General features: G+C 38.1%; 1 protein-coding gene across 1 annotated transcript; it reads left to right on the top strand.

Moving 5' to 3' along the window:
• Nucleotides 1–17: 17 nt before the first annotated feature.
• Nucleotides 18–25,606, top strand: SUGT1 (SGT1 homolog, MIS12 kinetochore complex assembly cochaperone). The gene is made up of 13 exons (XM_064408671.1): nt 18–151; nt 231–276; nt 3,634–3,724; nt 4,399–4,468; nt 4,786–4,856; nt 8,906–8,959; nt 10,705–10,721; nt 11,752–11,783; nt 12,203–12,299; nt 13,300–13,407; nt 22,920–23,010; nt 24,293–24,474; nt 25,076–25,606. Exons 1-13 carry the CDS (start codon nt 114–116, stop codon nt 25,175–25,177), a joined length of 999 nt encoding a protein of 332 aa, XP_064264741.1. The 5' UTR covers nt 18–113; the 3' UTR covers nt 25,178–25,606.
• Nucleotides 25,607–26,978: the final 1,372 nt, after the last annotated feature.

The raw sequence follows: 26,978 nt of genomic DNA, 5'->3' as shown, positions 1-26,978 counted from the left end.
CGCTGCCCGCGCCTCCCGGCAGCCCTCGCGCGGCGCGGCCTTGCGCGGTGCGTGCGGCGCGGGCGCCTCGGCGGCTCCAGAAGTTTCCTGGGGGCGGCGGCGGCGGCGGCGGCATGGAGGCGGCAGCGGCATCGGCAGCGGCCCCGCCGCGGTGAGCGCCCTCCCGGCCCTGCCTCCCCCGCGGCCCCGCCGCCCGCCCGCCCGCTGACGGCGTTGTGTTTCCTTGGCAGGTTCTCGGACGCGGACGTCGACCGGGACCCGGGGGCGGCGGCGCAGGTGAGGGCCGGGCCGGGCCGGGGTGCCCCGGGAGCCTGGCGCAGGTGAGGTCGGGCTGCGGGGAGCCCGGCGCTGACCTGGCACAGTACTCGTGCTGCCTGTGTGGCAGAGAAGGGGTGGGAGGGGGAGAGCAAAGCAAACCAACTTTGTGTTCCGTGTAGGTAGATGGTAGCTCACAGAACTAAATCAGTTAACATTTGTTAACCCCCAAGCTGATTAAAGAGAAATGTTGCATCTTAGTTTTTATTTTGGCCTGGTCTGTTTTTTTTCCTCTCCCTATATTTTGTGGGCACCATGACTGATCTTCCTTTCATCTCGACAGAAAATGATTTTTATGCAGTGAGAACGATCATTCACTGAAACCCCCTCCCCACGGACGTGGTAGAGTCCCCATCACTGGAGGTTTTCAAGGGCAGGTTGCTAGATACTCTCATCTAGGCAAGCTTTCCCATTAAAGGTTAGATGAGATGATCCTTTGAGGTCCTTTCCAACCTGGCCTGTTCTATTGCTTCATCAGTTAATATGTTTTAATCTGTTTTCTAAGGTAATTTTTACTTAAAACAGATGGTTGATGAGAAGACAGAACTGGAGGGTGGCTAAGTGTTTCTATTTAATTACTTGGGAGGGGAGAGGATGTAAAAGGTTAGTACTGCTTGAAGAGAGTGGGTGGTAGAACCATTAAGTGATACTAAATTACCTTTCCACAAAGAAAATGGTGAAGCTAAATTTTTCAGTTATTTGGGGTTTAGGCTGTAGCTTGTAGAAGTTTTTCAAAATATAAATGACATTTATAAACCAGTTTGGAATAGCCAAATCTGTATGGCATAATAAACTAATTCAAGATGTGAAAAAAGAGTAAGTTTCACATTTTGTTGTTAGAAAAAAACACCAGCAAACAAACCAAAAATCCCTGACACTAAAAGGTCTTCAGAAGTATTAAAGAATACTGTCAGAATGTGTTTTTGTCTTTTTTCCTGGATTAACATAGCTGTTTTGCTTTTGTAGCTTATATTTCAGTGTTTTGTGCATTCAGTGCTTCAGAACATTATGTAACACATTCTGTGGGCATTATTTAATTCCTGACACAGTAACACTGCTGTCAGTTTAGGCCTTGTTTTCCAGTCCCTGTGTTGAGTAGGCAGACGGGGCTTAGTGGTCTCTGAACTGCTGAGTGCCACAGCTCAGAGGAGCATTTTGCTGACTTAGAGGCTCAGGTCGCCAGGTGCTACAGGGTGCTTGCATGGCTTGCGTGTGGTCTGTGTGTTCATGTGCTTAGTGTTTCTAATCTGGGGGACAGTTCTGTAGAAATGGTGCTGTGTAATGCTTTCATACCTGGCTGGGTTTCTGTCTAGTTGGCCTGGCATTTCTGCACTGTGTCCTTGGGATTTTTGGTTGCTTTAATTCCTGGAGATTGTGCTTTGGCTTTCTGCACGTGGATCTGATGCAATTGAAAGATCATCATCCATCTTCTAATACTGTCTGAATGACAAAGCTGTGAACTCATGAATGCATTCTCATTTTAAGTTGAAAATGTTAGCTACTATGTGGAGGCAGAAGGCACCTTTAATTAATGCAAACTCTTTACTGAATTTTCCAGTGTATTTAGAAACAGATCTGCAATTTGGTCACATGGTAAGGGCCTTTAGAGTCAAATTATGCAGAAAGCACATACTTGAGCGTGAGGACAAAGTCTAAGCTTGTTCTAAGTAACTTGCTGCTGTCCATAGTCTGGAGTTCCAGTGCTAGTCCAGCATTACTTGGCTTCTCAAATAGCTTACAGGAGTTACTTGCTCCGTGTGTGTGCCTGGATGAAATGTGGTAACTTGCTGACAAAAAGCACAGAGAGAGAAGTTTTACACTGTAGAAAATGCTTTGCTTTGCTTTCCTGTAAGGAGGATCCATTAATATGTTGCTGGCTCTAATCAGTGCTTCCGTCATCAGCATAAATCACAGGAAATGGTGTTTGGGGGTGGAGGTGATCTGTCAAAGCAGTGCCTCTGCACCTGCATGTGCCTGTGATGTTCAGTGTCAGAGTCAGACTCTGCTTGGTTTCAAATGTCAGAAGTACTTCACCTCTCAGCATAATAGGAACCAATTTTAATATGTGCATCGCCTCTCATCCCTGCCATGTGGAATACCTGTAGCAATGAGTATTTCCATAAAGACAGCTGCTTTTGAATGACTTTAAATCTCAGGAAGGCATTGGTACAAGTAGATCAAGTTACTGCTGTCTGCTGCCTGCCCCTTTCTTCAGAGACCCCCAGGGATTTAGATTCATGTGCTGTATCTCTCTAGAGCTGTGTGTATCTTACATACACATCTTGTGCCACTGCTAGAAGAAGCTGTTCTGGCCCTGTAAATGCTAGGTGGCATGCACGCTTTATGTGACATCTGTTATAAAAAGACACTGGTCTGAGTTAGAGCTAAGGCAAGTCCTCCTTCTCTTTTTTCTCCGTCTTGGTGGGACGGAGTTTTGCCAACTGTGCTGTACAAATATTTCTGCTGGTTTAAAGCTTGTATCTTAGCTACATTCATGCTTGCTAGATTCCAGGTGGAAGTGTGAGTAGAAGTCAGCTTAGTGGGGCTACTGTACTGTAGCAATGCACTGTAGTCACTTTTGGAAGACTGGCTTCCAGCAAAGGGAAGAGATTCTCTCACCCATAAGGAGAGAATTGGAGATGTTCTTTCCAGGTGTGTGCTTCAAGTTGCTGTGATTTTATTCTGTGTGCAAAGTTGTGAACTTTTCTCAGAGAGAGCAAGGTGTTAGTATTTCAATCCATATATCCTGTGATTCCCTTAACAACAGACTACTTTATGCTTACTTCCATTGTTCAGTAATACCTCCTCTGAGCCCTGTGCTCCTGAAATCTTTTGTTGTTCTGCTTTTGTAGTCAGCATAAATTGAAACAATCTCTTATGCACTATAATGTGTTACATGGTATTTCATAGCATCTTATCTCCACACAACTGTTCTGACGTACTGTGCATTGACTTCCAAATTCCTAATGCTGCACTGCTCTCTCAAATCCAGCAGACCTGTGTACAAGTATGCTGAGAATTGTAGGAAGGTTTTTGGAATAGAGAGGATCATCTGTGTTAGACTTTATGTTTAGAGCATTTGAAATCCCACTTCCTTCACAGTAAGAAACAGTCTGCTTGAATTTGGTATAATTGGCAGGTTCCTTGTGTTTCAGGATCTGATGTTTAGCTTTGTGCTTGAGAGCTAAGCAACAGGTAAACAGAAATGCCAGTTAGCATTTTGTCTTTTGAAATGTCTCTTAGTTGACAGAGTTTGATACTGTGTTTTTATGAGGATTTCTGAAGTACTGTTTTATTTTTTTTAATGTGTGTTTACAGGAACTGACAACAGCTTTGGAAGAGAATCCAGATGATGCCGAATGTTATTGTCAACGAGCTTATGCTCATATTCTTCTACAGAAATATGCTGGTAACATCTTCAGTCTAAGAATCTTTTTACAAGTGTATCATAACACGTTTTACAGGAGATGTCTTCAATCTGAAGCCAAATACAGTAACAAGAGAGTGTGTTATCTGTAACTTAATATGCTGGTTTTGGTGTTGATACATAATCTTGTCATTTTCTTAGATTGTTTTGTTACAGCAGAACTTTCAGTGAAATGGGTTTTCTAGAGTCCCAGCTTTCTATTTGATTCCAGTCTAGTATTATCTTGGCAGCTTTTTATAAGCAGAATTCTTAGGCAGATTTTGAGATTTTTGCGTTGTGGCTTCCATGGTTGGTAGAGACTGAATTCTGTCATGGTAGGAATGTGATAAGTGAATAATGCCTGGGAAAAAGATTGACTGAATAAGATCTGGTTTATTTTTTCTTTCCGGTAAAACCCAAAAAACCAGAATCACATTTCAGATCTGAGCAGAGTATTTAGCTAAATGAAAGTCATGCTGCATCTTACTTAAGAGCTCTGCAGCTCTGTGAGGGATTCATGTGTGGCAGTTGTGGCTAAACTTAATTCAGACAGTGATTTGTGTGCAAGCTAAGAAAGATAACATAGTTCATCCTAGAAAAATTCACTTCTTAAAGACTTGACAGTTCACTGCTTTTTATAACACTATGTTTCTCAACTTTAAACTGACTTTCAACAGATGCAGTTGCAGATGCAAAAAAGTCTTTAGAACTCAACCCAAATAATGCTGTAGCGCTCCTTAGAAAAGGGTATGTATCATTTATGGTACTTTGGGAATATTGTGCTAATCACTAGGTCAATACTAGAGCTTGAATTATGGTTCTGTGCAAACTTTTTACAACACTGAGAATGAATAAATTCAAAGCCGTGCTGCTTGCAACCCATTTGTAATAAAGTCATTTAATTTGGGGTGATTGTCATAATGCCCTTGCCGTTTTAAAACCACACCATTTGGGTAATTTAAATTCTTACATGTCATTTTAACCAATACAGTGTGTTATTTACAGAATGTGGACTCCACTGATAAGTAATCACTGTTTTCTTATATTTTTTTTATTTGTGTCAGGTTAGGTGAATATCATATCAAAAACTATGCATCTGCTTTAGAGTCTTTCAAAGAGGGACAGAAGCTGGACAGTAAGTATTAAAGTTGATTGTGTGTATTCCTTATGGGTAATGTGATAGATTAAAATGGAGACCAAAGATTTTTTTAGAAAGGCTAATGTATTGGGTCCCTAACATCTGCTATCTGACTGTTGAGAACCTTTATGCAATCACTGCATGAAAGTGTTAAACTGTTTAAAAATATGTATCAAAGTTCTGAACAATTAGTAACTGATTTATTTTTTTCTTTATAATTTTTTCTACTTCCTGTAGGTCTTGAAGATATATAGTAGCAATGTTGTAGTGTTAAGTGTCATAGAAAAAAATTTAATAGAGCAGGCTCTTTACATATAGCTGGAATTTTTTCTGAAACAGTTTGATAGATCAGTCCTTAAAAGAATGTGCAACTTGGTGGGTATTCAAACTGACAAAATGGATTTTTACCTTACATTACATACCACTTAGTTATAGAAACATATTTATTATATCTCTCTTTTTGTCTTACAGTGTTAGCTTTTTGGCTGGACTTGGGCAGGTTTTAGTTTGGGAACACTTAGAACTTTTTTAAAACCTGACTTTATTCAATAAGCAGGAAAGGAGTTGTTAAAAACAGAAGGCTTTTGTAGAACACATGGGGAAGCACAAAACAAAGCAATTGCAAGATGGTTGTGACCCCTTTCTCTTATTTTCTCTTGTCTCCTATCTGCCCCATTATAGATAAAACCTTGTCCTTTCTTCCAAACAGCAAGAAAAGATGGTAAAAAAAAAAACACCTTGAAAGGTTATGCAAAGTGTGCTAATCTGAAAAGGATTGTCATAGTCTCAGATCTTTTCAGTGTGTTGTCTTATCTGTAATAGTAGTGGCTGGGACATGTAGGCATAGCAAAAATATAATTACTTTGCATCTTCCAAATAAATTATCTAATCCTCAGATTTAAAAGTGGAGTTTCATGGAAGTGTGAGCTAGTGCTTGATGCCAAGTGATCCTGCTCCTTATTACTCTTGTGCTTGTTTAGTCTCTTCTTGCAGTGCATTAAGTCTGCAGAAAGCTACTATTTTTAAAGTCTTTCCTTCTGGATGATTATATTGAAATGGCTCTACAAAGGGTCTGAGTGCTGAAGCCATCAAAGGTGAAGTGGCAGAGCAGTGTTGGGCCAGTGGTAGAAGGGAGATGTGGTGAAATGGCAGCAACTCACAGCTGTCGCTTTAGGCTGCCCTGGAACCGGACTTGAAAATAAGAAGTTTCATGAAGCTCTTTCTGTATTGGTAGTTTGGATAACTAGATGGTCTCCATTAATTTTACAGTAGAGAGTCAGGTTTGTCTTTGCAGTCTAGTCAAGTTCTCTATTTTGTAACTTTGAGTGGAAGGAAGAGATTCTTTCCACTGACCTATGTTGCTTTCCTTACTTGGTAGGTTACTTTTTGTACATCACCCAGCTCATCACTGCTGAATTTAATCGAGTGTCTAGTCTTTATTTTTCATACTGTTGCCCACCCCAGGCAGCCAGTATCAATTTGAGGTTTTTCATGTGCATGGATAACCTCACATTCTATTGATGTGGAGTACAACACAGAGCTGCAGATATCTTTTTGGATAAGTCAGTGAATACCAGGGTTCTCTTTGCTAATTCAGAATCCCTGAAATACAGCATGTTTTCCTGTGTTGAATTGCTTCATTTCTACCTGTTTGAATTTAATTTGCTGTTGTTTTGCTGCTTACTCAGTTGAAGAGTTTCTGAAGCTTCCTAGCACTTCCTGATTACTCTCTTTCTGGAGATACTTTCTGCTGTGCTTCCTCTATCTCATTACAAAATTCTGTAGCCTGCTGTGAGATGAAGAGTCTCCTGGAGGCTTTTTTAAAATTACAGACTTAGTTGATTCTCTTTCGTATATTACCTAATTTGCTGGCAAGTTTGTGTCAGTAACTGAGTTTACCTTTGTGGAATGTTTCATGGATCTCAGGTGAAAACAATTGTTAGCATAATCATTTTGGCGACACAATTAACATCCAGTTAAGTGCAGCTAAATGCCAAGTGAACAAAGCACAGAGAGAAAATTTGTGACATACGCTAAGCAGGTGATGAAGAGAGACTTCAGCTGTTGCTGCCTTGGGAAGAACTGCTGTGGTAGGGAATTCTTTGCTGGGAAGGCTGGTTTCTTTGCCACACAAGTGGGCAGAAGTACTTTGGAAGTACATGGATAGTTTCTGTTCTTTGCTAATGTAAAGGCTATTTTAAATCTCAGTTTGGAATGCTGACAAGGATGAGCTTCCTACTTGTGCTCATCACGGACTGACAGGCCCAGGGTACCACAGCAGCGTTCCCATTACCCACCTACAAGGATATCAAAGTAGAACTTAATGTGATGAGCTGTAGAATGTACAATGTTTCTTGATTTTATGAAATAACATTAGAAAGCAACACTCCTTTTGTTCAACTGTGCGATGCATGCAGATTTTTTGCAGTTCCTATTGCCTTAGTTAAAGAACAAGTGTAATCTGGTACTCTTCAGTATGCTACATAGATTTAGGACAATTATTCTCAAATTTTCTTGGGTTTTTTTTGGTGTGATTGCTGAATGAATTTAGTAAAGCTGAAGTGTGACAACTTTTTTTGTATTGTAGGAGTTATTAGATTTTAGTCAGTGAAGACCCAGGAAGGTATTCTTAACTACAGTTTTTAGTAGAAATGAGTTATTTGGGAGGATAGTACAATTTTAGGGAACAAAATTAATTTGCCTCAAATTATAAAATGTTCCAGGATGTAGGGAAAGAGTGTGATCTGTAAAAACAGGGAAATTAACTCTGGACTTTTGTTTTTAGGTTTGCATTGCATAGCAATCTAGTCATAGGCCATAGTTAAAAAGTGAATTTCTCACTTGCTGATGAGGGAGGCTGGGTCAGTGGAGGCTTTGCTTAGACTGCAAAGTTTGGAAGTCTTTTTGGTTGCAGTGCTAAGTTTTGAAAATATTGATTAATTTAGGTTTCAAGGAAGCTCTGGAATTCATATAATTCTGTGCTCTTACCAGAAGTAATATTAATTTTGAACTTGCATGTGTTTGTTTGGGGCTTTTTACTATTGTTTTCCAAGTATCTCCAAGACTGAAGATTCCACACTCCCTTTGTGCAGCCTGCTTCAGGGTTTGCCCATTCTTTTGGTAAAAAAAATTAGATAACTGTTAAGATGTCTGGTCAGATGGCAGAAGAAAAATGGAGATGAAATGGCTTGGGGAGTGGGGTAGCAATTTTATGTCCTAAGGTGCACCTCAAAATTGTTTATAAAACAGTTTATATTTGGATGGATTTGGATGGTTGGGGTACATTGTATAGCTTCAGTGGAGTCAGACTTGCTGTTACGTGTATGTCTGCTGGGAATTTCTGTTAGGTTTCTTCATGTCTTTTACCTCCTAGTTAACAATGTGAATTCACTTGTAAAATGAGAAGAAGTTCAGCTGTTCTTAGTAGCTGGGCAACATTGTTGCTACTTTTTTACTTTATTCACAGTGAAAGAGTTTTTGGGAATATTGTTGAAATAAGGTGATTGCTCTGTTGTTAGACTATCATATTTTTAGCTATTTTCCAGTGAATTAATTTCTGTCTGGGAGGCTTGCTGTGAGGAGAGAATACTTAATGTTTGTCAAAAGTTGTGCAACTTTGGGTTGTCTACACAACAGACCATCTTCTACATTTCTCTGGAGAGACAGTGTGTGACTGTTTGAAAAAGTAATTTAACAAAAATAGAAAAATGTGTAAAATGTATGTCTTGCTTTCTAAACAACTACATAGGAGTTGAACAGATTAGAAAATAATAGCATATTTGTGTCAGTTAAACAAAATCTAGTCTCCTACAGATTAATTAGAATTTAATGAAATATGACACACAGTGTAGTTGTACAAAAAGACTTAAAGCCTAAGTGAAATGACAAAGCTTAAAGGAAGGTTATAGGAAATAACACCTTTTTTAGTAAATTGATACAAGTTTGGGGTGGATTTGTTCCAGCTGGCAACTGAGAGGACTTTTTCTTCATGCAATACATGTAATGCTTGAAAGTGTTTTAATATTACTGTGTTTGATCTCTTCTAGATGTAGATGATACCTTTACTATTTGGATTAAAAGATGTGAAGAAACACTGAATGGTAAGAAAAATGACATTTCCTTAGTGAGAGATTTGATATGCCCTGTGCTTGGAAGCTGTGTTATGTTTTTCAAAGATTCACTGCTTTCCTCTTATTTAGAACAAAGTAATTTGTTCTAAAAGAAAAATGTGTTTTAGAAGTGATGTTTTTCTATCTCATGTTTCTCTTGGAGTAGACACCCTTAGCACTTGTATGCTTCATTCAGATTTATATTGGGTTTTTAGTGCAATAGTTAGCTGTGCCATGAGAGTACCTATTTAAGGATCAGACAATCATAATTAATTTTAACTTATTTTCATACACAATTGTGAACTAATTTTAACTGTAAAAGTGTGTGTCAGCTTGCTATCTAAAGCCTACATCAAAATAAGTTTTCAAGTCTTGAAGAAGATAAAGTTGGAAAGAGGTAGAAATTCAGGGATTTTGCTGCTTGATTCCATGTGGAAAGTACCATAGATGCTAATGGCTGTTCTGGTGACTTACCTGTGGTAGTCACTGAGTGTAAGCATAGTTTCCTTTCATGCCTTCCTGCAGACAGACAGCCCTGACAATTAACTCCTCACAGAGCTTAGGCTGCCTGGGGATTTTGATGAAAGAGAGCAGAGCAGAATAACTTGTGTCATTTTTTCCTCCTCCTGTTGTGATGTTCCCTCCTCTCTGTGTTGCACACTGGAGAATGGGACAGTAGAGCATGTTTGTGTTAATGTGTTGACTAAAAACCATATAGAGGAGAACCCTTATGCGTTGTATAGGGATGAGCAGATTTCTGCTTTGTGAGACATTTTTTGCTAGGTTTAATTTTATTTGGAGGAATTAGGTAAGTGATAGGCATGCATGGTCTTTTTTGCAAAGAGCTACTTTGGGTGACAATTTCTTCTGAAAGAGGTTACAATACACTTTTATCTTTAACATTGTATTTATATTTTACAGTGTTTTGTTTTATCCTGAATATTCAGTGTCTTGTCTTTCTTGAACCATTTTCTTAATTCTCTGACACACCAGCAAAACAAAGCAAACAAACCAATAAAGGCAATAACAAAGCAATAACTCTGATTTCTTCATTGCAGCTTAATATGTTTTTCTCTTTTTGTCAGTTATTCTTCATTATAAAGAAGCAAAGGGAAAGTTTGTTTCTTTTCAAATATATTTAATCTGAAATATTTTAGAAAAAAATAGTTATAAGAGGGGAAGATAAACTGAGCCATAGTTTAGATACAAGTACTACAGTATATTTAGGGTCATGTGAGTGAATTTACATCTCATTCCCCAGTGGGAAATTTCCATCTCATTCCTCAGTGGGACTTCCCTAGCATGAAATAAAAATGTGATGAGAGCTTTGTGCTATTCCTGGGAATGGATGGATGATAAACCTAGTGCAGACTCCCAGACAGTGATTTTTTTTTTTTAACCTAATGTTTCCTGTGATGTTGTTTTCATTAAAAAAGATCTGTATCCATTTCAGGTAAGCAAGGGAATATAATGGCAAGTTTGTTGATTCATTTAATCAGAACATGCTTTGTATTAGAGTTGTTGGTTTGCACAAGTTGCTGGTTGAAGTCTGATAAAAAGTAGAGTGTCATTAAAGCAAAATACTGGAGGTAGAACTGATGTGTTTCTATCTCCTCTGCTGTTGAGACTGGAGTGAATGCAGCATGTCTGGAGTAACTGAGGCAGCTCAGGCAAGATTGTGCCTTGTAAGATCAATATGTCTTTTTCTGAAAATGCGATTTCTTTTTTTTTTCCAGCATCACAGACTGATTTGGTAAGATATTTTCCTTAATATGTTTACTATTTTGACTTTTCTGTTATACTAGAGTATATTTTCTGCTTCAGTGGCTTCACTTCCAAGCTTTAAAAAGAATCGTTCATATTGCATGCAATTCTGAAGTATTTAACTTTTCTTCTGAACATGAGTGCTTTTGAGACCAAGGCTACAAAATTTGAGCCCTGGAAACTCTTAGGAATGGTTAACAAATCTGGCAATTACTGTGCATTCATTGAGGTAAAATTTAACTTTCTGGCTCGCAGTCTGCAGCCTAATTTATGAATTAACCAGTTGTGGTTAATTGTGTTGTCACTGCTAACTTTTTTTGTTTTTTCCCAGAAGCTTGCAAGTGGTTTGTAGATGTTTTTTCTGTTACAACCTGCTCAATTTTCACTTGTCTTTTTTTTCGTTGAAAGTCTTCATAAGAAATGTTGAAATTGACCTCTCCTTCTGTTTTGGTTTTTTTCTTTTTGGGACAAATAAAAAGGGGGTCTTTGCATTGGATATTCTGCTACCTCTTTAATAGTTAACCTAAATTTTTTACATTTTGAGAATAGGGTAGAGGAGAAAAATGTACAGGAAGCATGGTGATAGTATGTAAAGACAAATCTTAGATTTAGCAGGATTTTATGTTTAAAAGTTGAACCTTGAGTTCTCAGACCTATTTCAGGTTTCCTTCATGATTGATAGATCAGCCGTATAGTCACTGTATGTTTACCAGGTATATATCTTATAGAATAAATGAGTTTTAAGTTGAACTTAATTGCTATTTACAAAATATATTCAAGTTACAGACTAACACGTTTAATGTAAATTGAAACTTAATTTGTAATCTGCCATAAATGATTCAACAGTGGAGAACTTCACCTGTAAGTTAATGTTCACACATAAATCAGGGAAGGGTTGTAGCTGAATCAAGAAAAGGGGAGCAATCGGTGAAAATTATTTATGCCTTGAAAAGTACTTCATGATATATTTTCACTTACATTGATGTAACTTTCTTTCCAATTGAATGTGCTTCAACTAGAATATGCAGCAGCCTCTGCCACCAAAGATCAAGTAAGTTGACTTCAGCTTTACTGTGAAATTTAAAGTTGTTGACATGTTTGCACTTTGGCTTGGGGATTGGAGAAGCGGGATAATGACTGTAGGAGGTTTTTTTGGGGTAACTTCAGAAATGTGGCAGTCCAAGTGAAGTGTTACTTAGTGCCATCACTTTTGTTCAGACTAAATGGTACTTTCAGGAGGTTAAACATAACCAGGAGAGAGGGGAATAGCATCAGCATTCTGTCTTCTGTTTTCTTATTCCCATGCTGAGCTTAATTCAAAGCCTGTTACATTGTGCCTGGTAGGTCATGTTTTTGAGCTATATTAAATATTCTGAACTAAGAAGTGAATGGATTAGGAAAGTGATCTAATTTTATATGCTGTGTTATTAAAAAAAAACCTAAAAATTGTTCCTTTTTTTTTTTTTCAAGATATGACTGGTACCAAACAGAATCTCAAGTAATTGTGACCATAATGATCAAGAATGCACAGAAGGATGATGTCAGTGTGCAGTTTTTGGAGAGAAAGGTGATTTGTATTGGTTATTGATATTCAACCCTAAATTCTCTGAGATGCCAGTGCTCAAGCCAGTGAACATTATGTGCTGCAGTAGCACAAAAAGAATGGGGAGGGAGCTGTCCTGCCTGAGCTTCTCTTCTGTACAGTTGTGCTGCACATGAGTGCATGCCCAGTCAGGTGACTTGGGATTGGTTGCCACAGCAGTGGGACTTAAACACAAGCAGTAAGAGGTGTGCGTGCTGCAAGGGAACATCTGGGTTTCAGCTGCCTGTGTGGAGGGGTGGGGGAAAAACTCATCTGAATTTAAATGTTAGACTGTACATGCATCTGGAGCAGGACTGGGCACAAGCACAAGGTATTCTCAAAATAGGTATGAATTAGTAATGTTTTGCTGTAGGACAGTTAAAGAAATAGACTAGATGTTGGTGGGTGGATTTTTCTTCCATTTGGCACCACTGAAATTGTGGCAGCGAAATATATTTTTTAAGGAAGTACAGTAATCCCATTAATGAAGTACCATATGTTGTACCAATGAATTTCATGTTTAATTTAGCTGGCAATATGGAAGAATTGGGTTCTTATTCTCAACTAACTTGATACTTCATTAAATGCCAGAAGTACTTGGTTGTTATTATCTGTTTTAGGTTGTTAAAATAGTCTGAGCACTTGTTCTGTAGTTTGCTTGTATTAGAAGAGAAGCTGCAGATTGTTTTCATGTTCCATTATTAATATGTTGATATTCCATTTGTTGTGTAATTTCTTCCCTAAAGACTTAAGATCCAGCTGACAAGATAGTAGGGTTTTTGAGTACATGTAGCAAGGACTGAAATCTTCTGTTCATTTTCTAATGCATCTTAGAAACATCTTGTCCTATAATGCAGTAGTGTAATGGCATGGTCTGAAATGATGTTGATTTAATCACTTAATCTCTGTATGAAATGACTGTCCTTTACTTGAAAATGGAGCTGCTGTCAAAGATGACCAGAGACGTGTTTTCAACTTTTAATAGATGAATGCATCAGTGAGACTTCCATCAGGTGAAGACTTCAACTTAAAGCTTGATCTTCTTCATTCTATAGTGCCAGAGCAAAGTACTTTTAAAGTGCTTTCAACAAAGGTAAGCTTCTTAAAGTGTAAATCGTTTCTTTGACTGTTACCATCCTGAAAATGTTTCTGTTCTATTGTCTCTCTGCAACAGTCATAATGTCTTGCTCTTCATATAGAAATGCTTTTTTTTTCTTCAAGGTGTCTTTCAGCTGGTGCGAGACTTCCTAAACTTGTGCAAATATCAGAAACAGTAATATATATGATGGTGCTTATTGAAGTGCAGATGAAAGAGTTATGTTGACAATTCTTTCACTTGTTGCTAGAGAAAGAAGACTATAATCTTCACTATTAAAATTCAGATATTAGGAAAGCATGAATACCCTTCCACAAAACTTTCAGGAGCCAGTCTTGCCTGGTGAAGCATTGTTATCTTTTTGTGCCTGAGAAATAAAAGTCAGACTTGGAAGTTCTCACTGAAATTGTTCTCTACCCTTTCACAGCTTCTTGCTGGTGAAGGTTAGCCATGTGGTTAACTGTCCGTGGCTTTTCAAGAGAGTGTATTCCATGTTGCTCCTGGACATAGTACATGGCTGGAGACACTTGAAAATGGCATGGTGTGAGAGAATGCTTCTGTCTCAGCATTTTGCTTCTTCTACATTACAAGTATAGAAAAATAGGGAACCGTGGTCTGGCGTAGCATTTCTTGTAGGCATAATGGATAGACAGACATATGCTTTGTCCATAGAGCCAAGCCTGAGTCCCCAGTGCTGAAATATTATGTTGATTCTTCTCTTGTATTTCAGCAGTGGTTCTGCAGAGCTTATGGGAATTCTCTTGTATACTCATGTTCCATTTTACCTGTTCTATTCTCAGAAAGGTACCTATGAAATGTTGCATAATTTCATGGAAGAGGGGACTTCAGGATCGCATGAGAGGATGGCCACAGAAAGTTTGCCTTGTTTTTCCACTCCTTGTACAAAGAAACCTGGCAGGTTGTGGGACTGAGCACTTCACTTAGCCCCTCCCACCGTATAGGAGCTTACATGGCTCAAAGTATGTAGAAATTCTGGTAGTCCATTAGTATTTGTATAAATTTGAGTGGAATCAGGACAGACCTTGTCAGGAACAGTAGCTGTGAGATCCAGTTTTGTTTATGTTCTTACCTAGCTTGTTATACCTTTTAATTTTGTTTTGAAGTTTACCATTACTTTCTTAGGAGGCATCTACATGAACTGATGAGTCCTGTGAAATTCACTTGACTTTGTCTTTTCCACACTGGCGTCTCTACCCTGGGCTTATCTCTGAAATAATCTCTAGCAGCCTGCTGCCTATTTTACTTTCAGGTTCCAAAGTGGGGTGGAAGGCTTGAGTTACATTCAGGCAGTATCTGAACTGCAAATATTTTGCATTTCTTTTTGAATGTTACTGTTCCTAAATACTTGTGAGAGACTATTTTTGAAATAAAATGGGTGAGGTAACACAGAAAGTGCTCTAACTGCAGAAGTAAGGGCTTCAGCATGTCCTTACTTTTGTAGAAAGGAGTAGTATGAAGCTGTGAGGGCGTAGTGAAGGAATACAGTTTAAACCATGGCCCAGCTGATTGTTGTTTTGACCACCAGATGGAGTCTGGAAGAAAAAAAAAATTAAAATCAGCTCGATGTTAAGTATGCAAAGACTTCTTTACAGGTTTAGAATATTTTTCTTAGAAAAATATTAAGCGCTTTAAGGGAATGATGCAGCCTTAGTGTTTGATTACCAGAAATTCAGTTTTCTTAGCTTCATGTATGTACTTGGCTTTTATAAGCAGCATGGCAGATAAGCAGATAGTACTTTGAGTAAATTAATCTTACTGATTAAAACTTCTCAAACCATTCACATATTATTTTGTACTACTTACATGAAGTTCTTTTGTAAGGAATTTTAAAGAAAGACATAATCTCATTATCTTCCCAATTACAAGAACTTGTTACTATGCAACCCTAAAGAAGTTGAATTTTCATGGTATAGAAATGGATCTGTTCCTGTGGATTATTAATTTCAGGTGAGAATAACTTGATTTGTTCATACTGCTTTATTTTGTGCTGCTTCTTTCAATGTGCAAGCCACATTGCCACAGTATCTTATAATCATCACTGGGCAACAAAGGCTCTGGCCTTTCTTTTTCACTTATGTGAGCAAATATGAGGAAACAGTGGAACCTGTGAGCAGGCTGTGTAGTGAATAGTTTGGGCCCATGAACTTTGTACAACTAAAAAAATTAAGGGATAGAGAATGAAACAGCAGAACTGGCAGAGAGTAGAACAATCCTGTGTATTTTGGAACTAAGAGGAGCTATAGAGAGTTTTCTCAATACTGCTTGAAATTCAGCATCACTTGACAAATGCAAAGGCATGAAGGTAAGGATGCAAATTCAGGAGGAGAAAGCATTCTTAACTGTATTTGCAAACTACAAATTCTGAAGTGACTGCAAAGAGCAGACAGAACTCATAGACTCCTGAACTGGTTCTTTCAGCTAGTGTTGACAGTGGTGAAAAATACAATTGCTAACATAAGGATTGTTTCTTTCCCAGCGAGGAAATTAAAATTATACCTTTGTATCAATCCGTGCTGTGTCAAGCTCTGAGATACAAAATCTGTTTGGGAAAAAACCGGACTAGCAAGTGTTACAAAGGTAGCATAGATGTTTTGAGCTGTTTCAATAGTTGTCATCTGCAGACTTTGACTTCAAGCTGTGAACTAGAAGATGTAAAATATTTGATGCCTACAGAAGGACAGTATAATGTGTGGGTGAAGTCCAGTGTTGAGATAAAAATTGTAAATTTGTCTTCATGCATCCTCTAGTATTTTATATACTCCAATTGTCAACAGTTTTACAGATGATACAGGCTGCCTTTAATAGTGACTCTATCTATTATTGCCATACTTTAAGCCTTTTTTCTTTTAACCTAATTAGAAAATTTACTTGCTGTTCAATAGCTAACACTGCTGGGAAATTGAACTTTGAGTTGATTATGGTTCCTGCTCACATTTAGTAGCAAGGCAACAACAAGAGTTGCCTCTTGTTGTTCAGCATTTAATTCTGATGGTTAAGGACTCAGGTTAATGTTTGTGTTAGAAAATGCAGAATACCGCTGAATTGAGCTCTTCTCTTGCAGGTATGGTTGATTAGCAGTACAGGTGATAGATCATAACTAGATTAATTGATTCTTGATTGTACTTATCTGTCTGAGGTGTCTGACTAGCAATCTGATCAAGCAAAAAGTAGCAGCTGCTCTAAAACCAGTGTAGAAATTTGAGATGTGTGTCTTACCAGTGGAAGCTGCAAACTGTGTGGCATTCAGCGTTTCACAGGAGGAAGGCACCTTTAGTAGTGTGCTGCTTGGTTTTTTACTTCTTTCCAGAAGAGGGAGCCAAAATGTAAAGGCTGGACCAGGTTTGCTCTCTGCAAGTTGCCTGGGTGCAGTTATTCTGTGGCTCAGTGTGCATACTCTCATCGTGCTCCCTTCATAGAAGGAAAAAGGCATAAAAATCTTAAATTAGTGACTAAATATGTTTAAGAAAAAAATAGTCTTTCTTTATCTGTCAAAAAAAAACCACGTCAGGAAAGTAGAAATGTACAAATAGTGTAAGGATTTCTACTGTTACTAAACAGGCACAGTCAGCCTCACTCTCTTTTCCCTCTTCTGCTCAGTCTATCAGTCAGTGTATTTGAGATTCCAGGAGAATATTCTGCAATGTTCTTCTGGAAACTTGTGTAACATGAGCAGTTTCTGTAGGTCTTCTGATGAGTTCAGGGTGGTGCTTGGGATTTTCTTCTCCTCAGACTTAGAAGAGGAGAGTTAAGATGACTCTGTGCTTTTAGTGCTTGTGCTTATGACCTTGAAGGAAACTTGAGGTGGTGCTTTGTGGTTTTCCCCCTATCTACAGATTGACTGAGGACAATTACTGTGAGTTTTCTGTTTGTAGTGCTTTGGGCTTTTTGCAATCAGTGACTTGCAGCAGTGTAGAGCCATTTGAAAAAGTGGTAAAATGTGGTTTCTTTACCCCAGAACCATCCTTTAATTAGAGATCAGAGTTGTGCTGCAGACCGGGGAGGTGTTAGAAAGCTTCAGCCTCTTCTACAGTTGACATTTGTTGCTTAACAGAGATGTCAAGGGAGAAGCAACTCTCAGCAGCTTCATGCCAAGAATATGGTCTTGTGCATCAGTGGAATGTTGTTTTTTTCCTTGAACCAATATTTTGATTTGCAAAAGCTGAAATACCCTGTGAAGCTAACTGGAACTGATGCCTGTTGCTGAATGTAAGGGAAAAGGCAAAGAGTGGAACTGTTTCACACGCCCTTGGACTGTCATCAGAGTCTCTATTCAGAGGCAAATGTACACAAATAGATAAACAGAGGAACATATCTATTTTAACTGAAGTTGGGTCTTACCACTGCAGTCCAGTCCTTAAAAGATACTTTCCTCTTTAGGATACTTGCATTAAATTGCTTGTAGGGACTTGGCTGCTCTCGAGTACTTGTTTTCACTGTAAGAGTATTATGCAGATTGATATCTCCCATGTATAGTCTTGAACATTTTCTATAAATTATAAACTAATATTTAAGATTAATGGATAATTTTCTGAAATTTCTTGCATCTCTTAGGTAGGGTTGGTTGGAGCAGTTTCTTGGGTAGACTGCATTGAAACCTTCATTATGACTGGCACGATATTTACTTATTGAACAATAAGTTTGATTTTGCGCTTTTTCTTCTGTATTGATGAAGATGGATTTGAGACAGATTTAAATGTGGTATACTCTGAGAACTATTATTTTATACACACATATAAGTCAGTGCCCATGTTTTATATAACTGCATAAAAGAAAACGATGCATAAGGGGGTTTATCTGTCTTGAGAACTATTGGAATAATGATGGTTTACATAGAGAAAAAAGTGACAAATAGCTTTAGAATACCAAAAGGATCTCTGTTGCTAGCTTCTCCTCTAAAATTAAAACATTTTGTGTTGGCGATGTAAATCAGTCAGAGGAAACTTGAACCTTTTCCCCCCAGTTCCCCATAGTATATAGCTGGCAAAGAAACCAAATAAATCCCTTCTGTTGCAGTATACTCCCTATAGAATAAATTTTTAAATTATCATTTGTACGTGATAGCACTGTAGAATTATTTTCATCTTAATATATTTTGTTTAAAGTTATGGACCAAAAATCTTGGTATTTAGACTACAAGCAATATGTAAAAGGTCTTTTGAATAATTAGGACACCAAAACTGTAGGCATATGTACTCTTAGAGGCACATTTGAATAGTTCTTGTATTTTTAGAAGACTGTTCTATTTTTCCTAAGAAATTTGTGAGATGATCACAGAAGGACAGCTCTAAACACTTAAAATTTACAACTCAGAGAAGGCACTCAGTAGTTCAGTAAACAACAGTAGGTGATTAGAAACACTGAATTCCTGTTTTCAGGTGTTTGATACAGCAGAACACCCGAATTGAAAAGGGTATTTTTGGTATGTCTTAAAATTAATGGCTGGACTGTTGTTTAAGCTTTGCCAAATCTGACCAGATCTTGACAGAAATTTGCCAGTGGTAAATGAACTTGCCCTTACCATGGACTGTAAAATGTAAAACACAGTAAAAATTAGGAAAAAACCCAAAAACTCTTGCAGTTTGTCAGTGTACACCAGAATCTCCTTTTAGTTTGGACAATAAAAACTCATCCCCTTTTAATGTGTCAGTTAGACTGACACTGCCTGTCTCAGAAGGAAAGTTCAAGTGAAACTTGAACTTTCAGAGGTTTCAAGTTTTTAACAGTAAGTTATCTACCTAGAAAGCAAATGTTGGCTAACTAGTGTTGATCTTTACCAAAGGGGAGGAATTATTTCTTAAAACTGGATTAAACACTCTTTTGTGCCAGTCATCCTAAAATAAGGTGGTGTTGTTTTATTTTTATGCTATCAATGAAATGGTTCAGAAGAGGTTTTGAGAGGAATGTCTGATAGCTAGCACTTGGATTAAGCCCCAAACAAATGTGTTCAAATCTCTGGTAGGTTTTAAAAAATTGATTGCTTCTATGACTAAAAAACTCTGAGTAGAGGTTTACCTGTGTCCTTTCACTGTGGGTGGTGTTTCTTCTAGACAATAAATCCCTCATTTGACTCTGTTCTCAGAAGGGTAGGTGTCTCTTAAGATGGTATTTCAAACAAGTAGTGCATGGATTACTCTCAAAATTCCATTTGTCTTGTCCTTTTTGCTTTGCTTTCTTTGAACCCAAAACACAAGGGACTTTATAGAGAAAGTGTATATATCTGTGTTGGGATTTTTTCTAGATCTAGTGTCCATATCCCATTGTAGGTTTACCGGTGCAAGAAAGGCACTGATGTCGTGAAGCAAGTCCTAGCAGAGGGCTGCCAAGATGGTCAGGTGGCTGCACAGCTTGAGCTACAAGGAGAAGCTGAGGAATTAGGCTTGTCCTTAGGTGGCATGCAGAGCATTTAAATTGCAGTTAAATTTTCCTGTCTTATATACTAAAGTTGGCACAAGGCACACAGGCATACGTTTTATGAAATATAAATGTTGAATCAAAGTACTTGGCAAAGCGTTGATGTATTTCTCTTGCCCAAGTGAATTTTTTTCAAAGGAGAGGAAAAAGCTAACAGTACTTCTTTGCTAGATATGACACGTCTGTGCTGATGTGTTACTTTTCTGTGTGATAGCTATCAGTATCTGTATTAAAACCTTCATTAAAATGCATTCATTGCCATTTGTGCATGTAATTGGGACTCCCTGAGTTGTTCCTTCTAGATCAAATAGAGCTCTCAAGTTGAAGAAATATGCGCCTTCACAACAGAACTTTATATTTTTGGAAAATGTAGTTGTATAATGGTATGAAGTTAATGATTTCCCTAGCTTTGCTGCTGCCTGCCACTTCGCCTAATGAGTAACTTCACTTGAAGTGGATGTAGTAGACACAGTAGAAGTTTAATCATGTCAGAAATGCATTCTGTCTCAGTTCTTCAGCTGTGTGCACTTCCAGCTTGGCAGGGTTGAAATGGTTTAGAGTTAAGAAATCTGCATCTTACACTGGGAATTAGTTTGTGTCATTGGCTTCTCCTTAGGGCTGTTTATTGTGCAGTACTGTCTTAGGGACAGTTTTAGAGAGGAAAATATAAGGGCTAGTGGATTAGAAAAGAAGGGGGATTACTGGAGCAGCAAAACTTTGTGCCTTGTTTTCTTCTTTTTATGCATGGGCAGAGTACTGTGATGAAAGCCAATAGTCTTTGTAAGGACCCGTTGAGGAGGATTGTATTCTGAGAACAAAAAAGTCCATGTTTAGTAGCTCACATCAAGCATTATATTGCATTAGAGGTAAGCTGTATTTGAGATACTGGCAGGTATTGTTGGAAAGCCTGAAGTGTAAGGGCAAGAGGAGTTTGTGAAAGAAAAACAGAGAAAATTGAAGAGATGTAGGGGAGAGCAGGTTCAGTATCAAGCATCTGCTTCTCCCCCCCACCCCAACATGTTGGGAGATGCACTAATAAGTAGAGTATAAAATCTAAACTTTCGAGCCTCAACTGAAATGCACAACTCAATTGATAGTAGAGTCTCCTCAATTGTGAAGAGTTGATATAAGAAACCGAGGAGAGTGGTTTTAAATTACTACTCTTGTTCACTTGTAACTAATTAGTTCCTTTGTAAGTAGCTAATTAACTTAAATGTTTGGCTCAGGAGATCCAAATCCACCGGGGAAACAAAACCTGCTAGTTCTGCCACTTGTGAAACTACTTGATTGTCTTATATGTAGATATACAAATATATTTTGCTTCCTTAAGCTACTAACAGAGCATTAGATTTATTGAGTGTAGGTGCTAAGAAATGAACTTTGAGGTTCCAATTTTCAAAATGTTTTTAAAAGAGTGGAGGTAGCTTTACCGACTTCTTTTGGTTTCCTGGAGAGCAATTCTTCTGCATAGTGGAACAGAAATCACCGCATCCGTACAGATTGCGATATTAAACTCTGAAATACGGGCCTTTTTTAGGGATGGTAGGTTGGTCATCCAGACTAACAGCATTTTGATTTTATTTGGTTATTTTTGGTTCTGTGATGTTACTTTCAAAACAGATACTCTTGACCTAATTTGTGACTTGTCAAGTGGCTGAAAATATTGAAAAATCCAACAGATGCAGGGAGCAGGAAATCAAATTACATGTGGGTGTTGGATTTAGAAGTTTACTGGAGCTCTCGCCTGCCTTGAAGGACGTTTCATGCCTCTTATCTTAAACTTTTTGTTGTTCTCAGTACGTGTTAGTGGTGAAAAATAAGTGTTTAACTTATCTTGGGAATTTGTAGCTTCCTGAGGGATAAAAAAATAAAAAGAAACATTCATAACTGAATATTCTGTTTCTTAAAATTCATTGTGATTGCAAACATGGAAGCAATAAAACTTCAATGAGCTAATTTTTTATATTTTGGTAAGATACCTCAGTCTGTTGCTTACCAGTGATTGATTTAACAATGTATTAAATAAAGTTCAAATTTCAGATCAACATAATGCTGTGCAGTGAGCTTGCTGTTTGAATCTAAGGTTAGCTTTTACAGTGGTGTCTTTGTTCTTGGGTCTGCAGGGATCCCCAGGTTGTAGTGGCTTTAGGTGGAACTAAGAACTTGCTTCTGCTGAGCTGTTTGCAAATAAGGAAGCACAGAAGTTTAGCAAGCACTGATTTCGGTTAATTAATAGCATCATATGCGCTTTGTGACATCTCCTTAAGTGAATAGGAGTGACGTTAGACAGTCCTTGTTTTGCAACTTTGTAACCCTGTAACCAAAGGAGAAGGTTAATTATGAAAAAAACATTTCAGTATCGTTGTCTAAAGGGATTATGTGAAGTTGTGAATAGGGCATGACATACTTCACTTAATTTTGTTTCTCCTATGGTAATTGCAACCACATCCATTTTTAATTGCCAGTTTTGTCAATGAATACTTGACAATTTTCTCCATAGCAGTGTTTGTTCATTGAACCAAATGAATACAGCTTCTGAATTTCTCCAGTGGGAAGATCTGCATAGTCCCAGGGTGTTTCTCTGGTTTGTGTAGTACACATCAAACATGGAATTTTTTGGTAAATGAAATGTAAACTTAGATGAAGTTGGATTTTGTAGTCTTTCAAAACTGGTGCTTATTAGAGCTGACTGCCAAGGAAGGGATGCTTGAAAGGCAGTACCTTGGAGCCTGGCAGTGTAAAGACATTGGGACTGATCATTACCTTTGGGATGCCATAATTTACATAAAGAATCAAGTGAATTGTAAGCAAAAGAAAGTTAAGTGGTCCTAAACAGAAGGGTAGAAGTCTGATACAAAAGCTGCACAGGCACATGGGATGATGTGTGACTTGAACTCAAGTAACTTCATCTTGTAAGGTAGGTAAATTTGGCTGTGATACAGGTTTCATATTAGAGGCTGTGTTTCTAAACCCAAATGTTTCTATTTTCTTACAGCTACAGGATCCAACTACTTTGGAGCTGCATGGCAGAACTGTTTGCATCTGGATTAATTTGTTCTTTGTCTTGTGTTTTGTAGATTGAGATAAAAATGAAGAAGCCAGAGGCTGTAAGATGGGAGAAGCTGGAAGGCCAGGGAGATTCTCCTAAGTTAAAACAATTTACACCAGGTTTGTTCTCTGAACTATTTAGTATTAAATGGTTTATTTGTATCGAGTGAGTTACAGTTATTAATAATAGTTTTATGTTAAATATTGTTTATAAAATCACAGCTTCATATTTGCCATGAAAAGCCTAGTAGTTTTGGTTTCACTGTGAAGAATTGACAGAAAGTCTGCAAGCCATTAGTGAAACATAGGTATTAAATTTAGTCATAACCTCTGTTAATCTGATGAATTGTTAAGGTTATATATATGCTTGTCATTAATTCTGCTTATCTGCTTGGGTCGCTGTTCTGCTTTTCTGTACATTAAGTGTGTGTGTTGTGGTTTAGGAGTGGTACCTCCCAATTCACTGCCCCATTGGGACTCTCCCAAAGGATGCTGTCGAGGTCTCACTCTCCTTTCCCCTCCCCTTTCTCACTGCAGTGGGATGGAGTTGAGAATTGGAGGCACAATGGGTGGAGGATTGAGATAAAAACAGTTTACTTGAAACAGCAGTTAAATTAGAAAACAAACAGTAACAGCAACAAAATTAATAACAAAAGACTACAAAAGAGAGAGTGATTTACATGCAAAATGCTCCAGTGGACCCGGGGTGACAGTTGACCAGGGGATGGATGGTTTCCCCCTCCCCACACCTTGTTCTTGACTGGAAGTCCTGCCCTTCTGGGATTCCAGAGTCCCTTACTCCCACCCCAGCAATGATCTGCCCTGGTGTAGAGTATCTTCCTGGCCATGCCCACTGAGCTTCAGCCCCACCCCTCACCACTACTGCAAAAATTTAAGTCTGTCCTGGCCAGACCCAGGACAGCAGTTGTTACGTTATGTTGCTTAAATAATTACTGTTTCCCTAAGCATTGGATTTTGCTTGGAAACCAATTTTGCTTGGAGTTTTTCAATACAGATAAACATTCTGTCTTTGACAGAATTTGAATTTCCTGATATATTGATTTCATATTTTTTTTTAAATTTTATTTTATTGTTCTAGGCTGCTGTTTTGTTTCTGTCAGCCAATATTTCTTTTTGATATCAATTATCTGTATTGCTGTTGGCCAGCTTTTTTGTGTCTATTGGATAACAAAATGACGTAACCGTTTACCTAAAAATAAACTTCTGCATTCCTTAGTTTCCTTTATTTTTGTTTCTGCAATGCTTATATCAGTTCAGAGGAGTCCATTTGCATTTTCATGCCCTATTATCATCTCTGATTCATCAGGTACGTGTGTCTGTGTTCTCTGGTGTTTGCAATGTCGTGACAAAATGCTTAGTTAACCAACACTTCTGTTTTAAGATACCCAGCACTTATACCCATCATCGTCTCACTATACAAGGAACTGGGACAAACTGGTAGTTGAAATCAAAGAAGAGGAGAAAAATGAGAAGTTAGAAGGAGATGCTGCTTTAAATAAACTATTCCAGCAAATCTATTCAGATGGTACAGATGAAGTAAAACGTGCCATGAACAAATCATTCGTAAGTCTTCATTCTTTTCTCTGAAGAAACTTGTGACTTTGCACACTGATATGATTTACTAAACTTTGCATATGTTGGGAAAAGCCTCCGTTACCAAAATTTTGGGTGTAAATGAATAAATTTTGGCTGTAGGTCTGTTGGATATACTGGTACAACTACACTCGCTGAAAGATGGCTGTACTCTGATGAATGTGACTCTTTATAAATCCAAGGTTGTGCTTTGTCACCGGTCTCTTCATTTCAATCAGTGTTACCAAAAGAAGTAGAGGTTTGGCTCATGTAGAGCTTGAAGACTTGCCAGGGGGTGAAAGGATCAAATTCCTCTTGATTACTTGAATCTAGTTTAATTTGTAGCCATCACAGGCAAGAACGTGACTGACCCTTTAAAAGCTTCTTGTTAATGAAGCAGCATCTCACTGTCTCCAGTAGTGATAAAAGTACTGCTGGGCTGGAGATTATGGAATGATGGCTCTGTCAAATTTTATTTCATAGGTACACCATTTTTGTGTAATCACTACGCTTTGAAGTTTGATGTAGGAACTATGGCTTTTATATTACTGGAATGCTCAGCAAACTAAACAAGCTCTCTCTCATATTGCAGATGGAGTCTGGTGGCACAGTTCTGAGCACCAACTGGTCTGATGTTGGTAAAAGGAAGGTAGAAGTAAATCCTCCTGATGACATGGAATGGAAAAAATTCTAATCCTATTTCCGATCTTTACCATCTGTGTGTTGCCATAGTCATGTACTGACCACTATGTATGGACATAGCATTCTTGGATTCAAAGCACTGAATGTTCCCTTGAAAACAGGAATTGTCTGTACATTTTGCGTGCTTTAGAAATTCCTTCATCTGCAGATCTTAAAGATATACTCAAGAGTGGAACCCTATTTTTATCATCTGTCTTAATTTCTGGGAATTGAGTCCATCAATCCAAATTTTCTACCACCTTTATCAGCTCTCCTCTTTGGGATAGGGTGATCTCTAATGGCTGGTCAGGATTATTGCCTTACACCTGGTATTTCTGTTCAATAACTTATTAGATCTTGGCAATTTTGGGTAAAAACACTTTTCACAACAGTGTTAAAATTGTTTGCTCCTTAACTCTGCTAAATAAAACTGTAAATACAACTTTTTCTATAAGGAAGCTGCTGTATTTCATTTTTAGTATCATTTTTTTGATAGGGGAATCACTTAAAGCATATAGGTAAGGATAAGGTAAGGATGTGAAGGTACTGCTTCAAAAGAAAAGCTGGCATGTATAGGAGCTAAATGTGCACTCAGTGAAAAGGATGAGATTACTATTCTTGATGCAGACACAAAACACCTACTTTGGAGTCCTTCCACCTCTGTGAGAAGTGGAACTGTAGTCACAGTTGTGGAAGATAGCAAATTTGTTGTGACTGGAATTTTTTACAGAAAAGTAGGTTCTCCGTCTACCTTCTAAATTCAAAATAAATTTACCTGGAATCAAAGCCAGCAAGCAGTTGCTTTAGGTTACATAATTTCTGAATAGTAGAAACTGTTTAAAAAACAACTTGTATGTCCTTAATTGTTTCCATTAGTGCAGCTTTATTGTCATGATCAAGTTGTAAGTAACAATAGAGAAAGGGAATTGAGAATCTATGTACTGTCTGTGCTTGTACCTCCTGAATACAAGTTTGCAGGGACCTAGAGATGCTCAAAAGCCATCTGGATATGCTCCTGGGCACCTGGCTCGAGATGCCCTTTCTTGAGCAAGGGGGTTAGACAAGGGCACTTCCAGGGGTGCCTTCCAACCTCAGCCTTTTTGTGATTCCTTGAGAGATGAACTCAGAAGGTTGTCCTAAATGCGCCTTGTCTGTGTGCCACTGTCTCTTGGGAATTCAGAGATAGCCAAATGTTGTCATCATAGAAACACCATGAATTGCAAATATTGACAGCACCATGAAAGCAACTTCATTCCTTGCCAACCATTGGATGCTGTTTTAAGTTTGCTACTTTTCCTTGCTTTCCTAATTATGTGGGGTTTTCTGGACCATTTGTTATTCTGCCTGTTGTCTTTGTATTGAACGTGTTATTTTCCTACAGTGTCAATTGGATGAGCTTGGTAAAATAGAAGGGCTGTTAGAACAGGTGTTTTTAATAGGATGAGTGAAGTCTGCAGCTGTTAGGTATTAAATGATGATTGAAAATTAAAGAGGAGGAAGGAAGGATATATTCTGTTCCTCCTGAGGAATAGGAACCTAGATTTTGCAGTGATGCTGGGAAAGTGCAATGGTTTTTTCCCCACTGCTGTTACTATGCCTGCGCAGTAGAGACACCAATACTTTAAAATCTTACAAATGTTGAAAAGAGAGGGGTTTTTTGGATGTAGACTATGACTACAAGTCTTGACATAATTGCAGTTTCTTGATGCACTGAGATGATGATGATGCAGTGCAGGCTGGGCAGTGATTTCTTTTGCCTCACTTTGGCTTCAGAATTGATACATGTTTTCCAAAGTTACAAATTGATAACCTTC

The sequence above is a fragment of the Passer domesticus genome, chromosome 2 (genome assembly GCF_036417665.1).
Source record: "Passer domesticus isolate bPasDom1 chromosome 2, bPasDom1.hap1, whole genome shotgun sequence".
Lineage (NCBI taxonomy): Eukaryota > Metazoa > Chordata > Aves > Passeriformes > Passeridae > Passer > Passer domesticus.
This window is presented reverse-complemented; position numbering and strand designations above follow the sequence as displayed.

Bases quoted from the DNA above. Each gene is read 5' to 3' on its own strand.
- SUGT1 (XM_064408671.1), top strand. From the start codon at position 114: ATGGAGGCGGCAGCGGCATCGGCAGCGGCCCCGCCGCG. The intron at 152-230 runs GTGAGCGCCCTC...TTTCCTTGGCAG, and splicing joins TCGGCAGCGGCCCCGCCGCG to GTTCTCGGACGCGGACGTCG. The intron at 4,469-4,785 runs GTATGTATCATT...TATTTGTGTCAG, and splicing joins GTAGCGCTCCTTAGAAAAGG to GTTAGGTGAATATCATATCA.